We start from the raw sequence: 19,502 nt of genomic DNA, 5'->3' as shown, positions 1-19,502 counted from the left end.
ACTGTCCAGTACTTCAACTAGAAATTCCACCATAAAATCCACAAAACAGCAAAAGCCTGTACAGATTTCCATTGCTTTAACAGCAAACTCCCTCAGGAATGATAGAGAGAAGAACCTGGACAGACAAGCCCCATAGGCTGCCATTATGTGGCTCAAAACAGGATACTGTGCCTTTAAGAGAATCTTCCAGAACCTTCTCCCAGTATCCCAGAATGCATAGCAGGTCCAACTTACTTTCAGTTCTTTTTTCCGGCTCCTGCAAGCAGGACCCTGGAGCATTGAGCTCTCCCTTTTCAAGGGTTTTGTGGTGTTTTTTCACTAAATTCGATTTTGTGTACTTTTAAAGTACTCTGGTGACTTTCTTCTTGGTTTTCTGCACCCTTTTGTTGTCCATAATGCCTGCATTATTTGACAAATGCCCGGAGTGCTCCAGGAAGAAGGCCAAGTCAGATCCCCATGAGGTGTGTATCCTCTGCCTTCCCTCTTCCCACATCCCAGGGGAATGTGGGATCTGTAGAGGCTTCTCTGGCAGGACCCTGAAGGACAGGAGGAAGATCAGACTTCAGGGACTTGAAGAAAGAAGACTGAAGGCTCAAGGTGGGTCTGGAGGGGCTTCTACTGCCCATGCTGAGGCCTCTGGGGGGCTCCCCAGGGGCAGGAAGTCCAGCAAACGTCCAAGGTCTCCGTCTGGGTCGGTTGCTCTGACCACGACGTCGAGAGGAAGGTCCACGGCCAGTTCCCGGTCTCCCCAGGGCTCTGGGTTGAGAAAACGTCGCCCGTCGACGTCGAGGGACTTACACAGGCCGCCGTCGAACCCGGTGTCGATTTCTTCTTCGTCGCCGTCGCCGTCGAGTGGACGGCATCGGAGGGCCCGGCGTCGGCGCTCGCCGTCGAGGCGACACCGCCGTTCGCCGTCAAGAGCGAGGACATCGTCGTCGTCGAGGGGATCCTCGTCGTCGAGGCCACCGTCGAAGAGGGCGAGGTCGCCGTCGAGGCGAAAGAGGTCTCCGGCGCTGAAGAAGTCGGCGTCGAGGCGATCGAGTTCGACGTCGAGGCGATCCAAGAGGTCGTCGTCGAGGCGGTCGAGGTCACCGTCGAGGCGTAAGCGCTCGTCGTCGAAGTTTAGAGGATCGTCCATCTGGTCGGGCTCGACGTCGAAGCATAGAAGCCGATCGACGCCGAGGCGTGTGAAACGGTCGACGCCGAAGGGCCGCTCGACGTCGAGGGGACCACGTTCGACGTCTGAACACCGGTCTTCGACGTCAGGGGGTCGTAAGGACCGGCCGAGGACTGTGGGGGGCTCCCCTCAGTCAGGACAGGATGGTGGTTCGCCGGGAACGGCGTACTCAGAGGTGTATACCCCGAAGAAGACTATTACGCCTCCTCCGCCTCCTCCTTTGCCTAGAGGTCCTCCCCCGAGGGCTCCGACCCCTCCTCCATTGCCTCCTCTACCTGCTCTTCCGTCAGGACCACAGGCCCCGGTGCCTGGTGCTCCTCCTCCGGTTCCACCGAGATCGGTGTCGATGCCCAGACTTCCGACACCGCCGAAGAAAACTCCTAAGTCGAAGGTTCCTCCTAAGCCCAAGACGTCCGACCCGGGGAAGCCGGCGGAGCGTCCCAGACCCAGGAGATCGAGGTCACGCTCAGGGTGAAGAGACAGATCTAGGAGTGGACACGGATCCTCCTCGAGATCCAGACATCTCCATAGGAGGCATAGGTCCAGGTCCCGTTCGGCCTCTGGGACCCGCTCATATTCACCTACATTGTGGGATTCACCGGAGACGAGGGTATCTCCGATAGATGACATTGGCACGTTCCAGGAGGTTCTCCTGAGAGGGGCGGCGAAGTTGGGGATCAAGGTGACGGCCCCTATGCCCACGACTTCTGTGATCTTCGAGACTTTGCACACGAAGCACCTGTCTCGCCCCCTACTGCCTTTGGTGCCCGGACTGGTTGAGCCTGCTGAACAGCTCTTCCTTACGCCGGCAGTGGTGAAAGCCGCTCCCTCCAGGCTTGTCAAGAAGTACAGGGCTCCAGAGTCGGACCCGGCCTTCTTACGGAAGGACCCAGTGCCTGATTCGGTGATTGTGACGGCGGCTAGGAAACTTCATGCTACATCCCCGTCCTCCACTGTGCCTCCGGATAAGGAGAGCCGCTGGATTGACTCAGCTGGACGGAAGGCGTGTGGGACGTCTTCCACGACGATGAAGGCCTCCAGTGACTCGGCGTTGTTGGGGCGGTATGACCGTGCACTGTGGGATTCCATGGAACAGTTTGCGGACCTTGTCCCGCGTGACAGGAAAGAGGACTTCATGGGGATCGTCCAGGAAGGGATGCTGGTTTCGAACCAGACCATCAGCGCAGCGGCGGATATCTCCCTGTTGGCCGCGCATGGATACTGCCACGGTATCAATCAGAGACGCCATGCTTGGCTCCGGCTGACGTCGCTCAAGCCTGAAGCGCAACAACAAGTGGCAAATCTGCTGTTTTCCGGCGAAACCCTCTTCGGGAAACACGCAGATGACGAAATGGCCAGGATGAAGGCCGAGGCTGAAACCCTGACGGCTGTGGGCTTGGAGAAGCCCAAAGAAAAGAAACCCTACCGCCAGTTCCAACGACGGTTCGGGTCGCAGGGTCGAGGAAGGGGACAGTCTTCTGGGCAACAGCAGCAGCAGCAACAACAGCAGCAATACAGAAGACCCTTCCAGAAACGTCAGAGGGGTAGAGGTGGACAGCAGTCCTCTACCGCGAACAAGGGCCCAGCTGGGTCTCGCCCCTGAGCGGTTACTTCCCCTTCGTCCGTTACCTGCTCCGGTGGGGGGAAGCGTTCAATTTTTTCTGGCAGAGTGGAGAAAAATTACTCAGGACAAGTGGGTGCTGAATATTGTTTGCAATGGATACAGTCTTCGGTTCATCAGCCCTCCTCCATCGATTCCTCCTGTCAGCTCGCAGTATCAACAGCGGGAGCTCCAGGCGGAGGCCGACATCCTTTTAAGGAAAAGGGCGATAGAAGATGTACCTCTGTCTCAAAGAGGAAGAGGTCTGTACTCCCGGTTCTTTCTGGTCCGCAAGAAGGACAAGAGCGAGTTCAGGCCCATTCTGGACTTGCGACAGGCAAACAAATGGATTCGCAGAGAAAAGTTTCGCATGCTGTCGTTGCATCAGATTTATCCTCACCTGCAGCGGGGAGACTGGCTTTGCGCCATAGACCTACAGGATGCGTACTTCCATGTGCCCATTGCACACAAACACAGGAAGTTCCTGCGATTTCAAGTCGGCACCAATCACTATCAGTACACGGTACTTCCGTTCGGGCTGAAGTCTGCGCCCCGGACGTTCTCGAAGTGCATGGCAGTGGTAGCGGCACACCTGCGGAAGAACAAGGTGTTTGTCTACCCGTACCTGGACGACTGGTTGATCAAGGCCTTCTCCTTCTCGGAAGCTCAAGCACACTTCCAGAAGACGTGCGTTCTCTTGAACAAGCTGGGGTTGCACATCAACATGTCCAAGTCTGTCCCGACTCCGGTCCAGTGCATCCAGTACTTGGGAGCCTCCATCGATACGCTGTCAGCAAGCGTGTCTCCTTCGGAAGAGCGACGTTTATCACTCCTTCGGAAGGCTCAGGCTCTCATGTCCACTCCATCCACGACAGTGAGGACGGTGTCTTCTCTGCTGGGATCGATGGCCTCTTGCATCTTCCTGACACCACATGCGCGGCTGCACATGAGACCGCTGCAGGAGTGCTTGGAAGATCAGTGGGACCAGAGGAGAGGATCTTGGGACGACAAGATACGACTGTCTCTGCGTGCTCTTCAGTCTCTGAAGTGGTGGTGTTCAGCGGAGAATCTCCTCAGAGGGGTTCCCTTCCACAAGGACATTCCCACTCAGACTATCGTGACGGATGCGTCTCTCCTGGGATGGGGAGCGCACTCCGGAGACCTGCAGATTCAAGGGACGTGGTCCCCATCGGAGTCCACGTACCACATCAATTTCCTGGAACTCAGGGCTGTTCACATGGCGCTGAAGGCCTTTCAACCGTCCTTCCAGACCAACTCTCTGCTTGTACAGACGTACAATACGACCACGATGTATTACCTCAACAAGCAGGGGGGCTCGAGATCACGCACTCTGTCTCAGGAGGCGCAGGCGATCTGGCATTGGCTTCTGGCTCGAGGACTCTCGATAACGGCTACTCATCTGCCAGGCGTGCAGAATGTTCAGGCAGACGAGCTGAGCAGACTGATTCAGGAAAACCACGAATGGGTCATAAACGACGAAGTGCTAGGAGAAGTCTTCGCAAGGTGGGGAACTCCAGACGTAGATCTGTTCGCCACCGCCGAAAACAGCAAATGCCGAGACTTCGCCTCCAGGTACTACCAACCGGGGACGCTGGGGAACGCGTTATGGATCAACTGGTCGAACAGCTTTCTGTACGCTTTTCCGCCCATTCCCCTGATTCCAGCGGTTCTCATCAAGCTCTCCCACTCCAGGGCGAAGATCATTCTGATTGCCCCGGAATGGCCCAGACAGTGGTGGTTCACGGACCTGCTTCACCGGTCTCTCCTTCCTCACATGAAGCTGCCGTGCAGGCCGGACCTTCTCACGAAGTTCGGGGGGCGGATGGTGCACCCCAACCTCTCGTCTTTGAGTTTGGCGGCATGGCTCCTGAAATAGTGCAATATGGCCATTTGAATCTCCCAGAGGATTGTATGGACATACTGAAGGAGGCTAAGCGACCTACCACTAGGACTTCTTATGCTTACAAGTGGAAGAGGTTTTGCATCTGGTGCAAGTCTAAGAACTATGACCCTACGACATGCAAGGAAGATGTCATCCTTCCATATCTGCTACATCTGGCGCAGTCTGGCCTTAATGTCCATTCCATTAAGGTTCATCTGGCTGCTTTGACTGCCTACAGGAAATGCCCTTCACAGACTTCCTTCTTTCAGATCCCTGTGATCAAAGATTTTTTGGAAGGCTTGAAGAAAGTGTTCCCTCCTGTCAGGCTTCCTTCGCCTTCATGGGACTTGAATGTGGTGCTGTCCAGATTGATGAAGGAGCCTTTTGAACCTATTCATAAGGCTTTGTTGCAGCACTTGTCCTGGAAGGCGGCGTTCCTCGTGGCCATTACATCGGCCCGCAGGGTGAGTGAAATTCAGGCGTTGTGTTGCCAAGAACTTTATACTATATTTCATGCTGCTAAGGTTGTTATGCGTACTCACCCTAAGTTTCTTCCCAAGGTTGTTTCTGCTTTTCATATCAACCAGACTATTTCTTTGCCTACGTTATTTCAGAATCCTTCATCTCCAGCGGAAAGGTCTTTGCATTCCCTGGATGTTAGGAGGGTGCTGAAATTTTATCTGGATAAAACCAGTGATATTCGTAGGTCAGACCAATTGTTCGTCAATTATGGATCTGTCAGGACGGGTCTTGCGACCTCTAAGCAGTCTATCTCTAGGTGGATTGTGTCCTGCATACAGCTGTGTTACCAAAAAGCTAATAAGACCTTAGGAGGTAAGCCTAAGGCTCATTCCACCATGGGCAAGGCTGACACAACAGCATTGCTCCGTAATGTTCCGATTGCAGAAATCTGCAAGGCGGCCACTTGGAAGTCGGTTCATACCTTTGCTAAACATTACTGCCTGGACTCTGATGCTAGGGCAGATGCTCAGGTTGGACAGGCTTCACTGCGAAATCTGTTCGCACAATAGTGGTGTTAATTCTCTTTTCTCCACCGCCGCTTTGGTGTGGGGATGGGCTTGCCATTCTATTCACTAGATTATGACTATACACAGAGATCCCCTACTACAGAAGGAGTAGTTTCTGTCCTGTAACTCCAGTTCTGTAGTAGGGGTATCTCTGTTATAGTCATAAGCGCCCTCCCTCCTCCCCGGTGGAGAGAGATATTCATGTACGGAATGCTACAGGTCTGGCGTGTTACGCCTTCAAAAAGAACTGAAAGTAAGTTGGACCTGCTATGCATTCTGGGATACTGGGAGAAGGTTCTGGAAGATTCTCTTAAAGGCACAGTATCCTGTTTTGAGCCACATAATGGCAGCCTATGGGGCTTGTCTGTCCAGGTTCTTCTCTCTATCATTCCTGAGGGAGTTTGCTGTTAAAGCAATGGAAATCTGTACAGGCTTTTGCTGTTTTGTGGATTTTATCTTGGAATTTCTAGTTGAAGTACTGGACAGTGTAGCCTTTTAGGCTGCATTATCTGTCTTTAAATTCTCTCTTAAGTGTCTATGCTTTTCTGCATTTTTTGACACTGTAAGAGATTATTTTTGATTGCTCCGGGGTCCACGCACATGGGCGGGACTATTCACTAGATTATGACTATAACAGAGATACCCCTACTACAGAACTGGAGTTACAGGACAGAAACTACTCCATTTGACATATGGTGCCCAGAGGTTGTCTCATTTGCTGTCTATTTATTTTTTAGCTGGCCGTCCCTTCTCTGACTTCTTAGGGCAGAAGACCCCATTTGTCCCCTTTCAGAGCGGGGCGACTCAGACTCAACATTACCGTTCGTGGTGCAGTTGTTTAGTAACAAAAGGACAGGGACTGTTTTGGTAAATTTAAAAGAGCTTGGTAACATCGTTCCCAATAGATCCCACCTACTTCGACCTCTGATTCTGGATAATAGAAAAACAGCACAAAACAAATTCTTGTAGGTGAGTGCCGCTGTGTGTATGTTTGGCGTATAATCTATATATTTGTTGAGCACATAGATTGTTACAAAGGCTTTGCATTCCTGTTGGTTCTACCATTCTCTAGCCAGGAGTCATTTGACTGGAGAGGCAGACATGTCTGTCAAGATAGAGGTTGGAGCCTCTGAAGAGCCTGCAGGGCCAAAGTAGGGTCTTTGGCTGTAAGAAAGGTATATGTTATGCTTGCCGCTCACTCATAGCGCCAAGATAAGCTGCTGGGCCACTGCCAAGAGGGACATAAAACAGTTGTTTAAGAGATTTTTCAATAAGTAAAGACCAATATTTCAGGATAGTAAAGACCTGGCCAAGATTTCAGGATAGCAAAGACATTGCCAAGATTTCAGGATAGCCAAGACCTTAAGGGGTCTTAAAGTTTGCCTGGTACTTGTGGCACTAAAATAAGTTGTGACTAAGACTAAGAGTCACAGTTTTAGCCTTCTCTTTTCTGTACTGTGAATCTTGCAATTCAGTTAAGCAGCTACTACACTATACCTCCCCCATAAACCTATAACAATACCTCCTTCTTAACCACTGCCCTTCTTCTTGAAATATTAGTTGGTACTTGCATTCTTCTGCTTAATGTGATGGAGCAATCTTACAATCAACTCTGTTGGAGTGCAGTGATCTTTAGCAGCCCACCGCACTGCATACAACAAATGAACATGCATTATGGTACCACCCAACCATAGCTTATGTACGCCAATTTCGACTCCGCAGGTAAAGCTGGCAGACCGCATGCTCTCCAGTTAAGAAATGTTCACCCACAGTTTAGTGGGCATGCATGTAACTTCTGTTTCTCTAAACCGATGCACAGAATTACGTATTTTACTTGTTTATTGTACTCCATTAAGCATCACAATAGACATAAATGCCATTCCACTTCACATGCCACTTGTGCTAAGATTTAACACAGCCATGTTCTTTTGTATAGGCTAAAGAACTGGAACGGAAGGAAGCCGAGCTGAAGCGCTTGGATGAGTTTCACAAAGAACAATTGGCTCGCATCGAGAAAAAGGTATTGTAAGCGTAAAAAGAAGAAAAGCGAAAATGTTAATGCCTATGACGTTATAGATTTGTCAGTGTCGACTATCTGTGTCGATGCAGAGTAACTTGCGAAGCATCCAATGCGTGTTTCGTCCAAATTGACATTGTCAAGGCTAATTTGTAGAAAGTGAAGCAGTTGTGTGCCACTGTACTGCTGCCATTAAGTAGACTTAATAGCAGCGATACACCGACACACAGATGTTTAGTTTAACTTTCAACAATTTGACACATCAGCCTATCACAGCCATATTGATACACCTACCACTGGGCTCACTTGTCCCTACGCAATCAAATGTTCTGATGACTATTCTCTTTTTCCCAACTTGCCTGGTACCGACTTACTGCTCTCTTTCACGTTTGCTGGCCAACTTACCACTACTATTAGGCTTATACAAAGACCATTTGGAAGAAACGCGCGTTGGCTGTTTCCGAAGTTACTCTGTATCCACACCAACTGTTTGGAATCAAGACTGATAAACATACCACTGAAAAATCTATGCTGTGTGACTTGGACATTGACCAAGTGATTGTTCAGTAATATTGTTATTGCATGTTTCCACATTTTTGTTTTTTAGCCTTGAATGGCAGTCCCCATCCATTCACTCATACAATATCTTTGAGTAGAAAGGTGTGACGGTTGGTGAGCACCGGAAACCATCACAAATTTGTACCTACACTACCTGATATGAAGAATGTACTTTAACCATATTTCTTGTGGGATGTGCACCTCTTCTCTTCCTAGTCCAAGAATTGTGATCTGCTTGTGTATCGTGTTTGAGTACTAAAGCAGTATGCCAAGCGCCAAATGGATCAGCAAATGCATTGTGATAACCCTAAAATTGTAGTATGTGTTCAGTCCATATGACATCTGCTTCTTAGTCCTGCAGGTTCAATAAATCTTCAGCTAGAGCTCTGTCAACCCTGTCAGGGTAGTCCTCTGGGTGCTTAGTTGGGATCCAGAAGCAGCTCTCAAGTGGGGGAGGAAAATGGGCAGAGATGCCAGTCGGCAACTGAGAAGTGCCAAAACTCAAGGATTTCCTTTATATCCACTCGACCGAAGCAACAATGGTGCTGGCAGAAGATCTTTGTTCATATAATGATTCATAGGATCCAAAACTCCAAAAAAGATGAGCAGCTAACAAGTAACATTTGTGGATTGTCGCCATTATCCCTAGGGCGTGTTGGCTGCCTTATTACTTAAGGTGCAAACAAAGGGGACACAGACCGTGTATTTTCAATTCTCTGTCAAGTATGCTGTGCTGTACGCACTGTGTCTTCTTAACTAGCCCAATGTATTTTGTTCATATTGGTGATTACCTAACTTTCGTGATTTTTTTCCACTTTGCCCCTAATAGAAAATTGATTTCCCTTTTGCATGTCAAGTAGATATTGAAATATCTCCCTAATGTGCCCTTTAGGTGTACCAGACAGGTGTTTACGAATCTCTAGGGGATTTTGCAGTCTTTTTTTGACGTGCTCTTTGAAAATTCTTAAGGAGGAAAATTCCTCGTCCCCAGCTGCACCTGCACGCGGAGAGCGCAGTGCTGCGCTTTGTCAGTTTCAATCTTCGTCACAACGCCAACCTCCACCCCCAAATAAAATCACGTCTCGCAGCTCCATAATGTGCGACTTTTCATCGTTCAAGTTTCAAACAGAATTGATTTTTAATTGGGTTCCTTCTAATGCCTTTGATCTAATTTATGTAACATCTGATTTCACTCACTGACGTTCCCTGCTGAAAACAAGATTCTTTTTCAATTTAGTTCTGCTAAAATATGTAAAATAAAATGAAATATATATTAGGTTTCTTCAGTGGAAACGCCTTTGGGACTGTAAATTGTTTTGTTGGTGTAACAGAAATTGCTCCTGCTGAGAGGATGCAGGTTGAAATTGAGAATTTGCTATTGTAAGTGAAATGTCCCTTGGATCGTCTGCTCACGAAGTCCACTGTACATGCCTCTTTGTGTTCATAATTATTAATATCTTGTGAAAAAGCTGTCCGACTGCACCATGGTCCAGCGATACAACTACGCCTGATGTCACTGCGCGATCCTTTCAGAGGAACGCGGCTTTGAGCTACGCGCTCTCGATTTCACTGCGCCTACTCTGACCTTTATAGTTTCACTTGGAAAATTGTACATCGGCCAAAAACGAGATATGATTTGGTCGTTAATTGTTTTTCATGATGAGGATTATTTTTCCAGAATGTGTTGCCGAGAATAGAATCACGGCTGTTCACTCCAAGCGCATTCCATCGACAGTGTGTACAGTTTTATTTTGAATAAATCCCAAAAACTTAAATTTCAAGCAATTAAAATATTAACTTTAATTGCAAGCAATTAAAATATGCAGCACTAGACTAAATGTGAGAATTAACAAAAATATGCATTTCTTTAAAAATATATATATAGGACGGTATATGTGTATCCTACTCTCTGAATGGAGTGCATTTGTATCTTTTTTACCTATGATATGGGTAATGTGGAATTCAGTGCACCTTTAGAGTTTGGTAATCAGGAGCAAATTGGTAAATTCTGCAGCAATATTCACATAATCTTCTCTTGTTGCATTATTAAGGCATTGTTAACCAATTTTTAGTGCAGAAGTTGGCACTGCCATTTTACTTCTTGCTTGCTACATACTTCTGGTTACAACACAGCCTCAATATGAAATCCCTTTTACATTGCCTTTCTCGTTGACAAAAATTATCCAGTCTTCACGAAACCCAACAAAATAACTTTGAACTGGTTGAACATGACAAATGTATAGAGTTTTATTTGGCTAGAGGTTATTGGAGGGTCAGAAATGTGTGTGTGTTTTTTTGTCCAGTAGGAGACTTTGGTCATAGTTTCATCTAAAACTTTAAACCACATTTCCACCAGATCCTGAATCATTTCGCAATTTATGCAGAGGAACTACCGTTTTTGTGGAAATCATCAAATTTTGGATACATTTTTTATAAAGCTTTAGAAAATGAGGATGGCAGCTAAGGTGGTTTCTTATAGAAATAGGGTCTGGTTTTAGTTTATGCTTTTTCACCCTATTGCACTATGTAGAACAAGGAAGAATGGTGCCATGAAATCCTGTAGGGTGTACAAATACAGTTGAGAATACAAATGTAACCGCTATGTTTTTTAAAGAATGTTTAGCTTTCCTAATCAGCCATCCAGAGTGAATGTAAAAGTACACCCAGTTAGCGTGCCCTTATGGCCATCAGAGGAATTGTGATACTCAAGTCTTCGGTCAGTGTCCCGAGAGGCTCCATGTAGAATGTGTGAAGCATTGGCATAGGTGAGGAGGACTGATGTCTCTGATGTTGATTGGTTGAGCGTGTTGCTGCCGCAAGGAAGTAAACCAATACAAATCTTGCAATTCAGTTCTTCAGGTGCCACCTAGTTCTAGTCTTCAGGCTCTCTCTACCCTCTCTATAGATTACAGATGAAGTGTACCATGTGTTTCTAAGGCAGTGTTTATACCTGATCTTGCCTCACCATTCTTTTTTTTTTTTTTTTAAACCTTTATTGAAACTTGCAAAATATTACATGCGCAGGCCCACAACCACAAGGGCCGGCCGCAAGCGTATCAAATGAATCAGGATGTAGAAACAAAAACACAACCGAAGAAAGCAATATCATAGATACGTCATGTGTGAGTGCGCACTGCAAAGCATAAGGATATATGAGGTTTTCGTTTTTTTTAAAGTTATGTAGAGTAGGAACGGCTGCAGGAGCAATGGCGTCACACCACATAATAAAATAAGAAGAGGTAAGGGGGGGACGTACCCCGCGAAGCAAACAGAATCAGTTGATGAACCATACAGTTGTCAAAACAATACAGTCGCCGAGGCGGACCCAGAGCAAAAACAATACGACAGCAAGCAATATAGCAGAGCACCATCCCGAAAACCCGCCCTCCAGTAGCCTAAAGGCATAGTTGAGTGTAGAAGCCTTATAATAAAAGGAAAAAGGGAAAGAAAGACAGCCAACCCTACTAAAGAGGTAAAGAACCCTCCCGAAGACAGACGGAAAAAGAAGAAAGGGACCATAGAACAAAACAAATTAAAATAACAAACCCCCCCCCCCACACCCGCCACCCTACACCACTGTAATGGCTATGGCCTACCCCACTAACAGCGTGCCTGTCGCCCAGGAACTGCCCCAAAGGAGAGGGAAAGAGAAAGACAAAGAATCCACTAAATAATAAGATTATTAATAAACTGGAGGAGGGCCTTCAAACATGCCCCCGGCTTCTCCCTCCCGCACAATATAGTCCTCCCCAAGGTAAACAGTAAACAACATAAATCGAGCATGTCAGAGAGAAATGGGGAGCATTATTCACCTACTACACTATTAGTTATGCCGTGAGAGCACGCATCCCCCGTGCCCGCCCGCCTATTAAATGACAACCTCTGAAGAATCAGTCTCATCCTTGGCCTCTCTTTGCGAATCCACCAATGCATACCCGTCGACCCATTGCCATGTCTGATGTTACTAGGAAGAGGAGCGTCCAAAAGAGACCAAAAAGCGACACACACATGTATTTTGGACGTCGCTGGATACCAACACAGTCATCATCATGGAGGATCATCTTTCCCGGTACTGCCCCAGGACATGTGTTCCACACCAAGCACACAGGGTCGAAGAAGGAGGAAACAGCCAGAGCAGCCGACCGTTGCTGGAATATTGCCTGGGTCGCCGGAGGCAGTGCGTGGGACAAAGTCACCATCTTCTGCTCAAATCTAAAACCTCCGGAACAGTCCGAACCTACAGCCAGCCGACCACACGTTGCCACATAGTCCGAAATTTCCAGCTTTCCCCTATTCACAGGGGCGGCCACGACACTCTCCTCCTGTGTGAAGTGAAGCAAATCCTTGTGTACCTGGGGACAGGCCGATCTCAACTGTTCCAACGCTGACACAATATCATCAAGCTTCCTCACAACACTCGGGCGCCGTGATCCAGGGTGGAATGAAGGGCACCGAGGGCTGCGAGAAGATCACCATACACCAGCATAGCTCCTTGCGCCCGCTCCGCTATGCTCCTCTTAGCCACACACTCCCAACCTTGCTGGGACCCAGTATACAGGATGATAGATTCCATCCTATCAAGATGGCCGTAGGGTAGTTCCACCTTAGATTGGGACCGGGACTCAGGCACAAGCGCATCTAGTTCCATGTTACTGCAAACAGGATTCCAGGGGCGGGCAAAATATGTGCCCAGTGTGCGATCACAGGTAAAAGCCATCCTCACCCTGGATCAGTACTAGCGAAAAATTCGGGAGTGGCCCACGAAAATCGGGGCGCGTTACAAGCAGCGTCCGAGCAGCTCACTGGCGAGGGCTCAGGCAATTACAGAAGCATCTTGGAATTGCCACCTCGGGTATGCACTCGATCCGCTCTGCTCAGTGGTAGGAGTGACCACAGCGAAATTCAGGCCAATATTCGCACCGCTCCGGTAGTCCGACTCCACCCAGTCACCAATGGCCGCTGTTATTGAACTAGTACCCGGCCATGTTGTCCACCCGAGGTCCCGGTTCCAGGGTTGCACAGGCCGCAAGCTTCAAATGAACCTTTCTCCGGCGGTACCACCGTCAGAAACCTCAGGAGCACACGATCGGTTGCCGCTCTCAACCACCATCACGGGCATGTAGCGCAGGCTCAGGATCTCATGCAGGATATCTGTGCGGGATGTGGAGGTTCACGGGCCTACGCTGCCATCCCGGTCGCCATCTTGGCTCCTCCCCCTGCCTCCCCATTCTTAGAAATGCTGGGTATTGTAACTCAGAAATGATGTGTTACCTCTTACGATCCGAATGCTTTGCCTATCTAAGGCACATGGATACCATGAGTTCTATATCTACTATGCTCTGCTGGCAAATATACATTGGACAGAACTAACGGGCCAGCGTGCGCGAAGAACATGGCCAGCGTTCATCTAAACCCATAAAAAGTTCAAATGCTACAGGTATCTGTTTTTCACACGTGACTAGTTGAGATTGTTTATCGAGGACTAGTGTGTAGGAATAGAAGTGTGTGTTGTATGTTTATAGCTAGAGGTTATTTTGCCTTGTGCGGGTGTTCTACGGCTACTGGCCCTCCGGTGTGACGGTATGAATCAGGAGTGGTCGCAAAGAGGCGTGCATGGCAGGATTTTGAATTCTACCCTCGGTCAGCATCCATTGTAGCCTCATTGTGAGATGTTTCATCAGTTTCAATCAGAAGATGGGCGAGTCTGACCACCTGACTTTGGACGCTCTTCGCCAGAAGGCCGCCATAGTCACTGCAGTACTTGCAGCAGTGAAGTGGTTCTGCAAGCATCAGGGCAATATGTTTGGGAGCAAGCAACTGCACGTGGAGGATGTGTTGGAGGGATACCAATTAGTTTGTGAAGTCGTTTTTCTGGGGTACTAGTGGCAGATCATCTTCCTTTGCGATTCCCAGATTATGGACCTCATGTGGTGGACCCTGGGCTCAGTGGAGGGTGGATGGGAGTGCAGTGGTATCCCCAAGTCCTGGGAGCAACTCCTGTGTGTGTCGCCGCACACGTAGTAGCCGTATTCATCGTAGCTGTGTTCAATATAAAAAGCTATGCTCAGTACAAATATATGTTCATGAAATATGTTTTAATAATGTATGCGTACTGACAAAATATGCCAAGGTCAGTAGTAAACACTGCAAACTAATAGCATTAGAAATATTTGCACTTCTTTTGAACTTAAATTGGACAGTGTGTTTTTGCAATTAAACTGACCTCAGCAAGTCTCCTTCGCTGAGTAAATTAGCTTATGTGAAGTGCGCACTCGGCATCTGCTGAGTCTGGTCTACTGCACAGATAAACAAGGGCAAGTTCAGCTCATTCGAGCACTCTGGCTCCTGCAGATCCAAGCGGCCTTGAGTTTCATTAAATTAATATTTCTCTTTTTTTACAGTTATAGCCCTCAGATGATGCCAACTTAAGCAACAGTGATAAAGCCGCTGGTGCTTGCCTGCTGCTCTAATTCTGCCTTTTATGCATCCTGTGAAAGAGCAAGCCTTCGACACGCTGGCTGCCCCATCCACCAGCACAGCTTCACCATTGCACACTTTTTAGTGCAAAGGAGACAGCCATCTGGGCTGGGCTGTCTCTCAGAAGGAAGAGGCTGCATGAGAACCCCATGGTGGCAGCCATATTGTTTACAATAATGTAGTCCTGCTGAAAGTTATCTGCCTAGGGCTTGCATTTCTGATTGTCTCACCCATCAATCCTCTCAGCTTCTCTGGCTGTTTTCCTTACTCCTAAATCATTCACCTTCTTCTCTCCTGGCGCCTGTGCCCATTGTTTGTGTCTCCTCCCCTTCTGTTTCTTAGCTCACGCCTCCTCTGACGTGGAACGGCCCACGTGTTCTGCTTCCATTGGTTGCATCTTTTATGGTAACGTTGGAGAATCCCCTCGGCTGGTATCTTTCTATAAACCAACATTACAAACTCAGACCACCATCCTAACTCTAGTTTATTTGTTAAGTTTGATGTGGTTAAAAGTTAAGGATCCAAACTGTACGTTTAAAACCTTAATACGACGTAGAAAAAAGGCATTGGCATCCATATTAACAAGATGCCTTTACTCCATGTAATGCACTGTCAGATATTGAGTTAGTTGGGCTCTTTGCTTGTATGGCTGCAAATTCTTCACAAAATACGAGGCATCACAAGGCTCATGCTGAGTTGAGGAGATTGACAGGAAGCAGAGGAGACTGAATCAAGCAGGGATGAGCCACCCGTGCTCCCACTGTGCCATAGGATGGGGTAGGACAGGCGCTGTATTGTGATTGTGGTTTCAACTCCTGCGATTTTACTGTTCAAATTTGCCTGGCCGTAAAATTGACTCCGGCTTACCTGCTTTTGGGAAATCCAGATTCGGAACACCAGGGCGGTTATGATCAGGCTGAGTGGTACCCCTCCGACAGATGCTACTCCATGTAATGGTACTTGGCCACGTCTAAATAAAAGGATCAATCCCTTATCAGCAACGACTGACCGGTCATGTATTTGCCTGATAGGCCCACTCTGCAGCACAGCTGACCTTCATGTGACATTCCAAATTAAATGGCACAATAAAGAAACAGCACATCCTTCAATGAGAGTCTGGTTTACAATTAGGCACCTTTATCCAAAGCAGAGGGTCCTTATTTTCAGGTAAGTTCTGACTGTGCAGGGGTGTATGGACTTCGTCTTTGCCTCCGGCACTCTTACTTTCATCCACCAGAACCAATGTCGGGGCTCCCTGCCTCCTGCGAAATATTGCACAAAGCCAGAATGTTCAAGGAGAGTCCAAAAGGCCAGTTCTATGCCTTATTAGAACATTCCGCAGGGTTGTAAATCAGTTTCTTGTAGGTTGAATTGGTTCCATTTCGATACATTGTATGTGGTGTCTTGAACACCGACTAACAATCAGGCTTTCCTGACTCTATGTTGGACACGACTGATTTAAACTATATGTCGGAAGCACATAAGGAGGGAATATTTTTCAGCTTTTGAAGTCCATTATATGTGCAACTACACAAGACTCACTGTGTCAGAAGAAGTCAGGGTAACTAGGCCTATCAAAAAGATCTAGAAATGTGTTGGGGGTGGGAATGTCCCTGCATGGTGTACAGTTGTGTTCCCCTGCCCTGAATGTGTCTCTCTATGGGCCCGATTCACAGAACTAACTTAAGACAACATCCTAAACGTACTACTTTTGGTATTCACAGAAGTTAGGATTTTGTCTTAAGTTTGTCTTAAGACAGACTTAAGTTAGGATTTTGTATTAAGTCTGTCTTAAATCTGTTTTAAGCCAAACTTAAGACAAAATCCTAACTTCTGTGAATACCAAAAGTAGTAAGTTTAGGATGTTGTCTTAAGTTAGTTCTGTGAATCGGCCCCTGAATGTCCTGGGTCCTGGTTTTTGATTTTGGCCCTAGTCTTGCTCTTATTTGGTGTGCGTGAAGGCTTGTACATGTCCCTTGACACAAGTGAGGTCCTGGACCTGTCCTGTGACCTGGAGGGGTGCACCAGGGGCTGCTGATTCTTCTTCCTGAGCACTGCCATTTGGTAGATAGTGGAGTGAAGGGTGAGGCTGCAGTCTCTGTTGTTCAGAGAGTGAATGGTCCTTCATGTAAGGCAAGGCTTTTGTTCCTTTCCTGATCACTGTGCAGTGTGGCTGTTCATAGTCAAATACAAAACCATCACACCTCCTTGTGCCTCTGTTCTGGGTGCTCCAGGATGGAGAGTACCCATCTGTGAAGAGCATCACTCTTCACAAAAGCTGTGTGTGGAGAACAGCCTCGCGAGGGCAGTTGACAGAACTGATTCTATTCTATTCACCGAGATTGATGTAGCGCATGGCTCTCCAAAAGGCCTCCGAGCATCGGTAACAACTTCGCTACCTACTTTTGCATGGGCAGGGATTAGAGCTAGGATAGGTGGGTTTTCAGGTTTTTTTCTGAAGGTAATTTGATTTGTTGAGTCGAATGTATGTTGGGAGGGTATTCCACAGTGCAGGTGCTAGGTATGCAAAGGAACTCCCGCCACATCTTGTTCTTTGGATCCTTGAGACCAGTAACAGTTTATGACCTTCTCATCTCCATGTTTGTTTTGGCCTGTAAGAGGTCAATATGCACTGTATGAGTTGGGGACCCTTTTTGTTGATGGCACAGTGGTCAAGGCAAAGGATTTTAAATAGGCCTGGGCGGAGTTTGCGGAGATCCGCTACTTAGAACTTCACGAAGTGACAAAAAACACTCTGCGAAGTTCCGCAAGTGGCAAGGTGCAGCGCGAACTGCCATTCGCACTGATCTAACTGCCGCACGAGTAGAAATTCTACCCAAGCGGCAGCTTGCACTCACCAACTTACTATTGGCGAGCACTAGCGGGGAAAAAACTCTGCCGCACTTTTTTTTCTGCAGAGTGCAGAAAACTCTGCAAACTCCGCGAACAGAGCGGAGTTCCCCGCGCAGGCCTCGTTTTAAACTGCATTATCTTCTGTATTGGCAGCCAGTGCAAAGCTGCCAATGCTCAAGCTGCTAATCTGCGCCTAGGGATTTTACAGTGAATCCGTGCAGTGGCGTTCTATATTACCTGCAGTCGATTAATGACATATTCCAGACTCCCTAACTAAAGGGAGTTTCCGTAATGAGTTAATTAATCCCTGCACCACCACTCTGCGGAGTGGGAAGGGGAGCCAGCTTAGCAGTTTCCTCAGGATAGAGAAGTCCAAAGCAGCATGCAGACAATTTCTCGGCCCGTACCTCCATAGTTAGCCTATCATCGATCCAAACTCCCAAGCTTTTGACTATTGGGGTGAGTTAGGGGAATGGACCAATCTCGCCCAGCCAATTTAGTTCCAACCTACGCGAGGGATTGTTTCCTGCAGCCAGGACCTCAATTTATTGCTGTTAAGTTTTAAACTACTGGTGGACACCCAGTGAGTAACTTGTTTGAGACAGGCTGAAGAACTGATTAAATGTGTAAGCCACTCACCCACGTGCTGTTCCAGTTCCAGTTCAGGTTATCGTTGACCATGGAAGCGAGCGCTTCACATAGAACTCAGTAGAAGTGCTTTGCAATCAGAGATGTGTCTATTATACAGTGAGCTTACCAAGGTGAGGGGACATCATCTGCAATGTGACCAGAAAGAAAGAGGCTGTCTCCCTGTGTTGTAGCGCCTGGACAACAACCTGCCTGCTTAGAGGGACTGAGCATGCAAACTTCAGGAGGAGTGATGGCCAAGCTAGAAGCAGTTGACCCTGAAGCATGAGCGTCCGTCCACCCAAGGTGACTAAGGAGAGTGATATGCATGCTTCAGGGACTGGAGCACAGTGTCTACCAATGAATATCTGGCACCACAGCCATTAATAGTGTGCTGAAGATGGATTTACCCTTGATACCTCTTTTTCTTCTGTTTTATGCTGACCAACGCTGTGGGCACACATTCCTAGGATTGTCTACCGTCCCTGGCAGGTTCATAGCTCACTGATCAATGTAGATGTACTAAAGTGAGGGGCTTATTTTTTTATACCCAATAGAGTGACCTATATCTTTCAATCCTGACTAATGTCTTTGAACTTTATTGAGACTTTCTTGGCAGAAACATGTTGACCAGATAGGGTAGTCTCATTACCCTTGTCCACTCATTTTTTAACTCTATCCAATGGTGGCACCAGAATAAAGGACAATTTTTGCCCACCACAAGATAGTTGTGTCTACATTTTACACCATTCTTGCTCTCTGCCTCTCACTTTAGACCATCTATATTGCTCATCTTGAAATATGAAACACCTCTGCTCCTCTCCTTTGGTCTTTGGGGAGTTGCAGCCCACACTGGATACCTCGCGGTCCAGTGTGAGGAGGGAACCCAATGATGAAGCATGTCACTCTCAGGTGAGGGTTTTCGTCCTAACAGCAAAGTGCTCTTTTGCTCTGTCCGATCACTCCTTTGAGGCCATTTTTTCTTTTTCACTCATACCACCAAGACATATATATTGTGTGTTCATCTTGATAAAGGAGCAGTATGTTGTTGGGAAAGTTAATGCTAAAGTAAGACCCTTATGTGTGTTTATAGGTTCATAGCTCAACAATTTCTGTGCGACGTAAAACATGCATATGATTCGGTTACTTAGCAGGAATATCCGTTGTATTAATAATCCATGCATAGTCAGAGAGGTCCTGGCCTATCTGGACAGGCACAGAATGGATATTATCCTGTTGCAAGAGACTAGCCTATCCCCTGT

The 19,502-nt window shown here is 47.6% G+C and overlaps 1 protein-coding gene across 1 annotated transcript in view; it reads left to right on the top strand.

Moving 5' to 3' along the window:
* Nucleotides 1–19,502, top strand: part of CHCHD6 (coiled-coil-helix-coiled-coil-helix domain containing 6) — an 890,347-nt gene that overhangs the window by 283,196 nt on the left and 587,649 nt on the right. Inside the window, exon 5 of the mRNA XM_078661730.1 lies at nucleotides 7,645–7,728. Within this exon, the coding sequence (XP_078517856.1) occupies nucleotides 7,645–7,728 (84 nt within the window). The remainder of the gene's footprint in view (nucleotides 1–7,644; nucleotides 7,729–19,502) is intronic.

The sequence above is a fragment of the Lissotriton helveticus genome, chromosome 9, assembly GCF_964261635.1.
Source record: "Lissotriton helveticus chromosome 9, aLisHel1.1, whole genome shotgun sequence".
Lineage (NCBI taxonomy): Eukaryota > Metazoa > Chordata > Amphibia > Caudata > Salamandridae > Lissotriton > Lissotriton helveticus.
The sequence above is the reverse complement of the archived record's forward strand: the minus strand, read 5'-3'. Positions and strand labels throughout refer to the sequence as shown.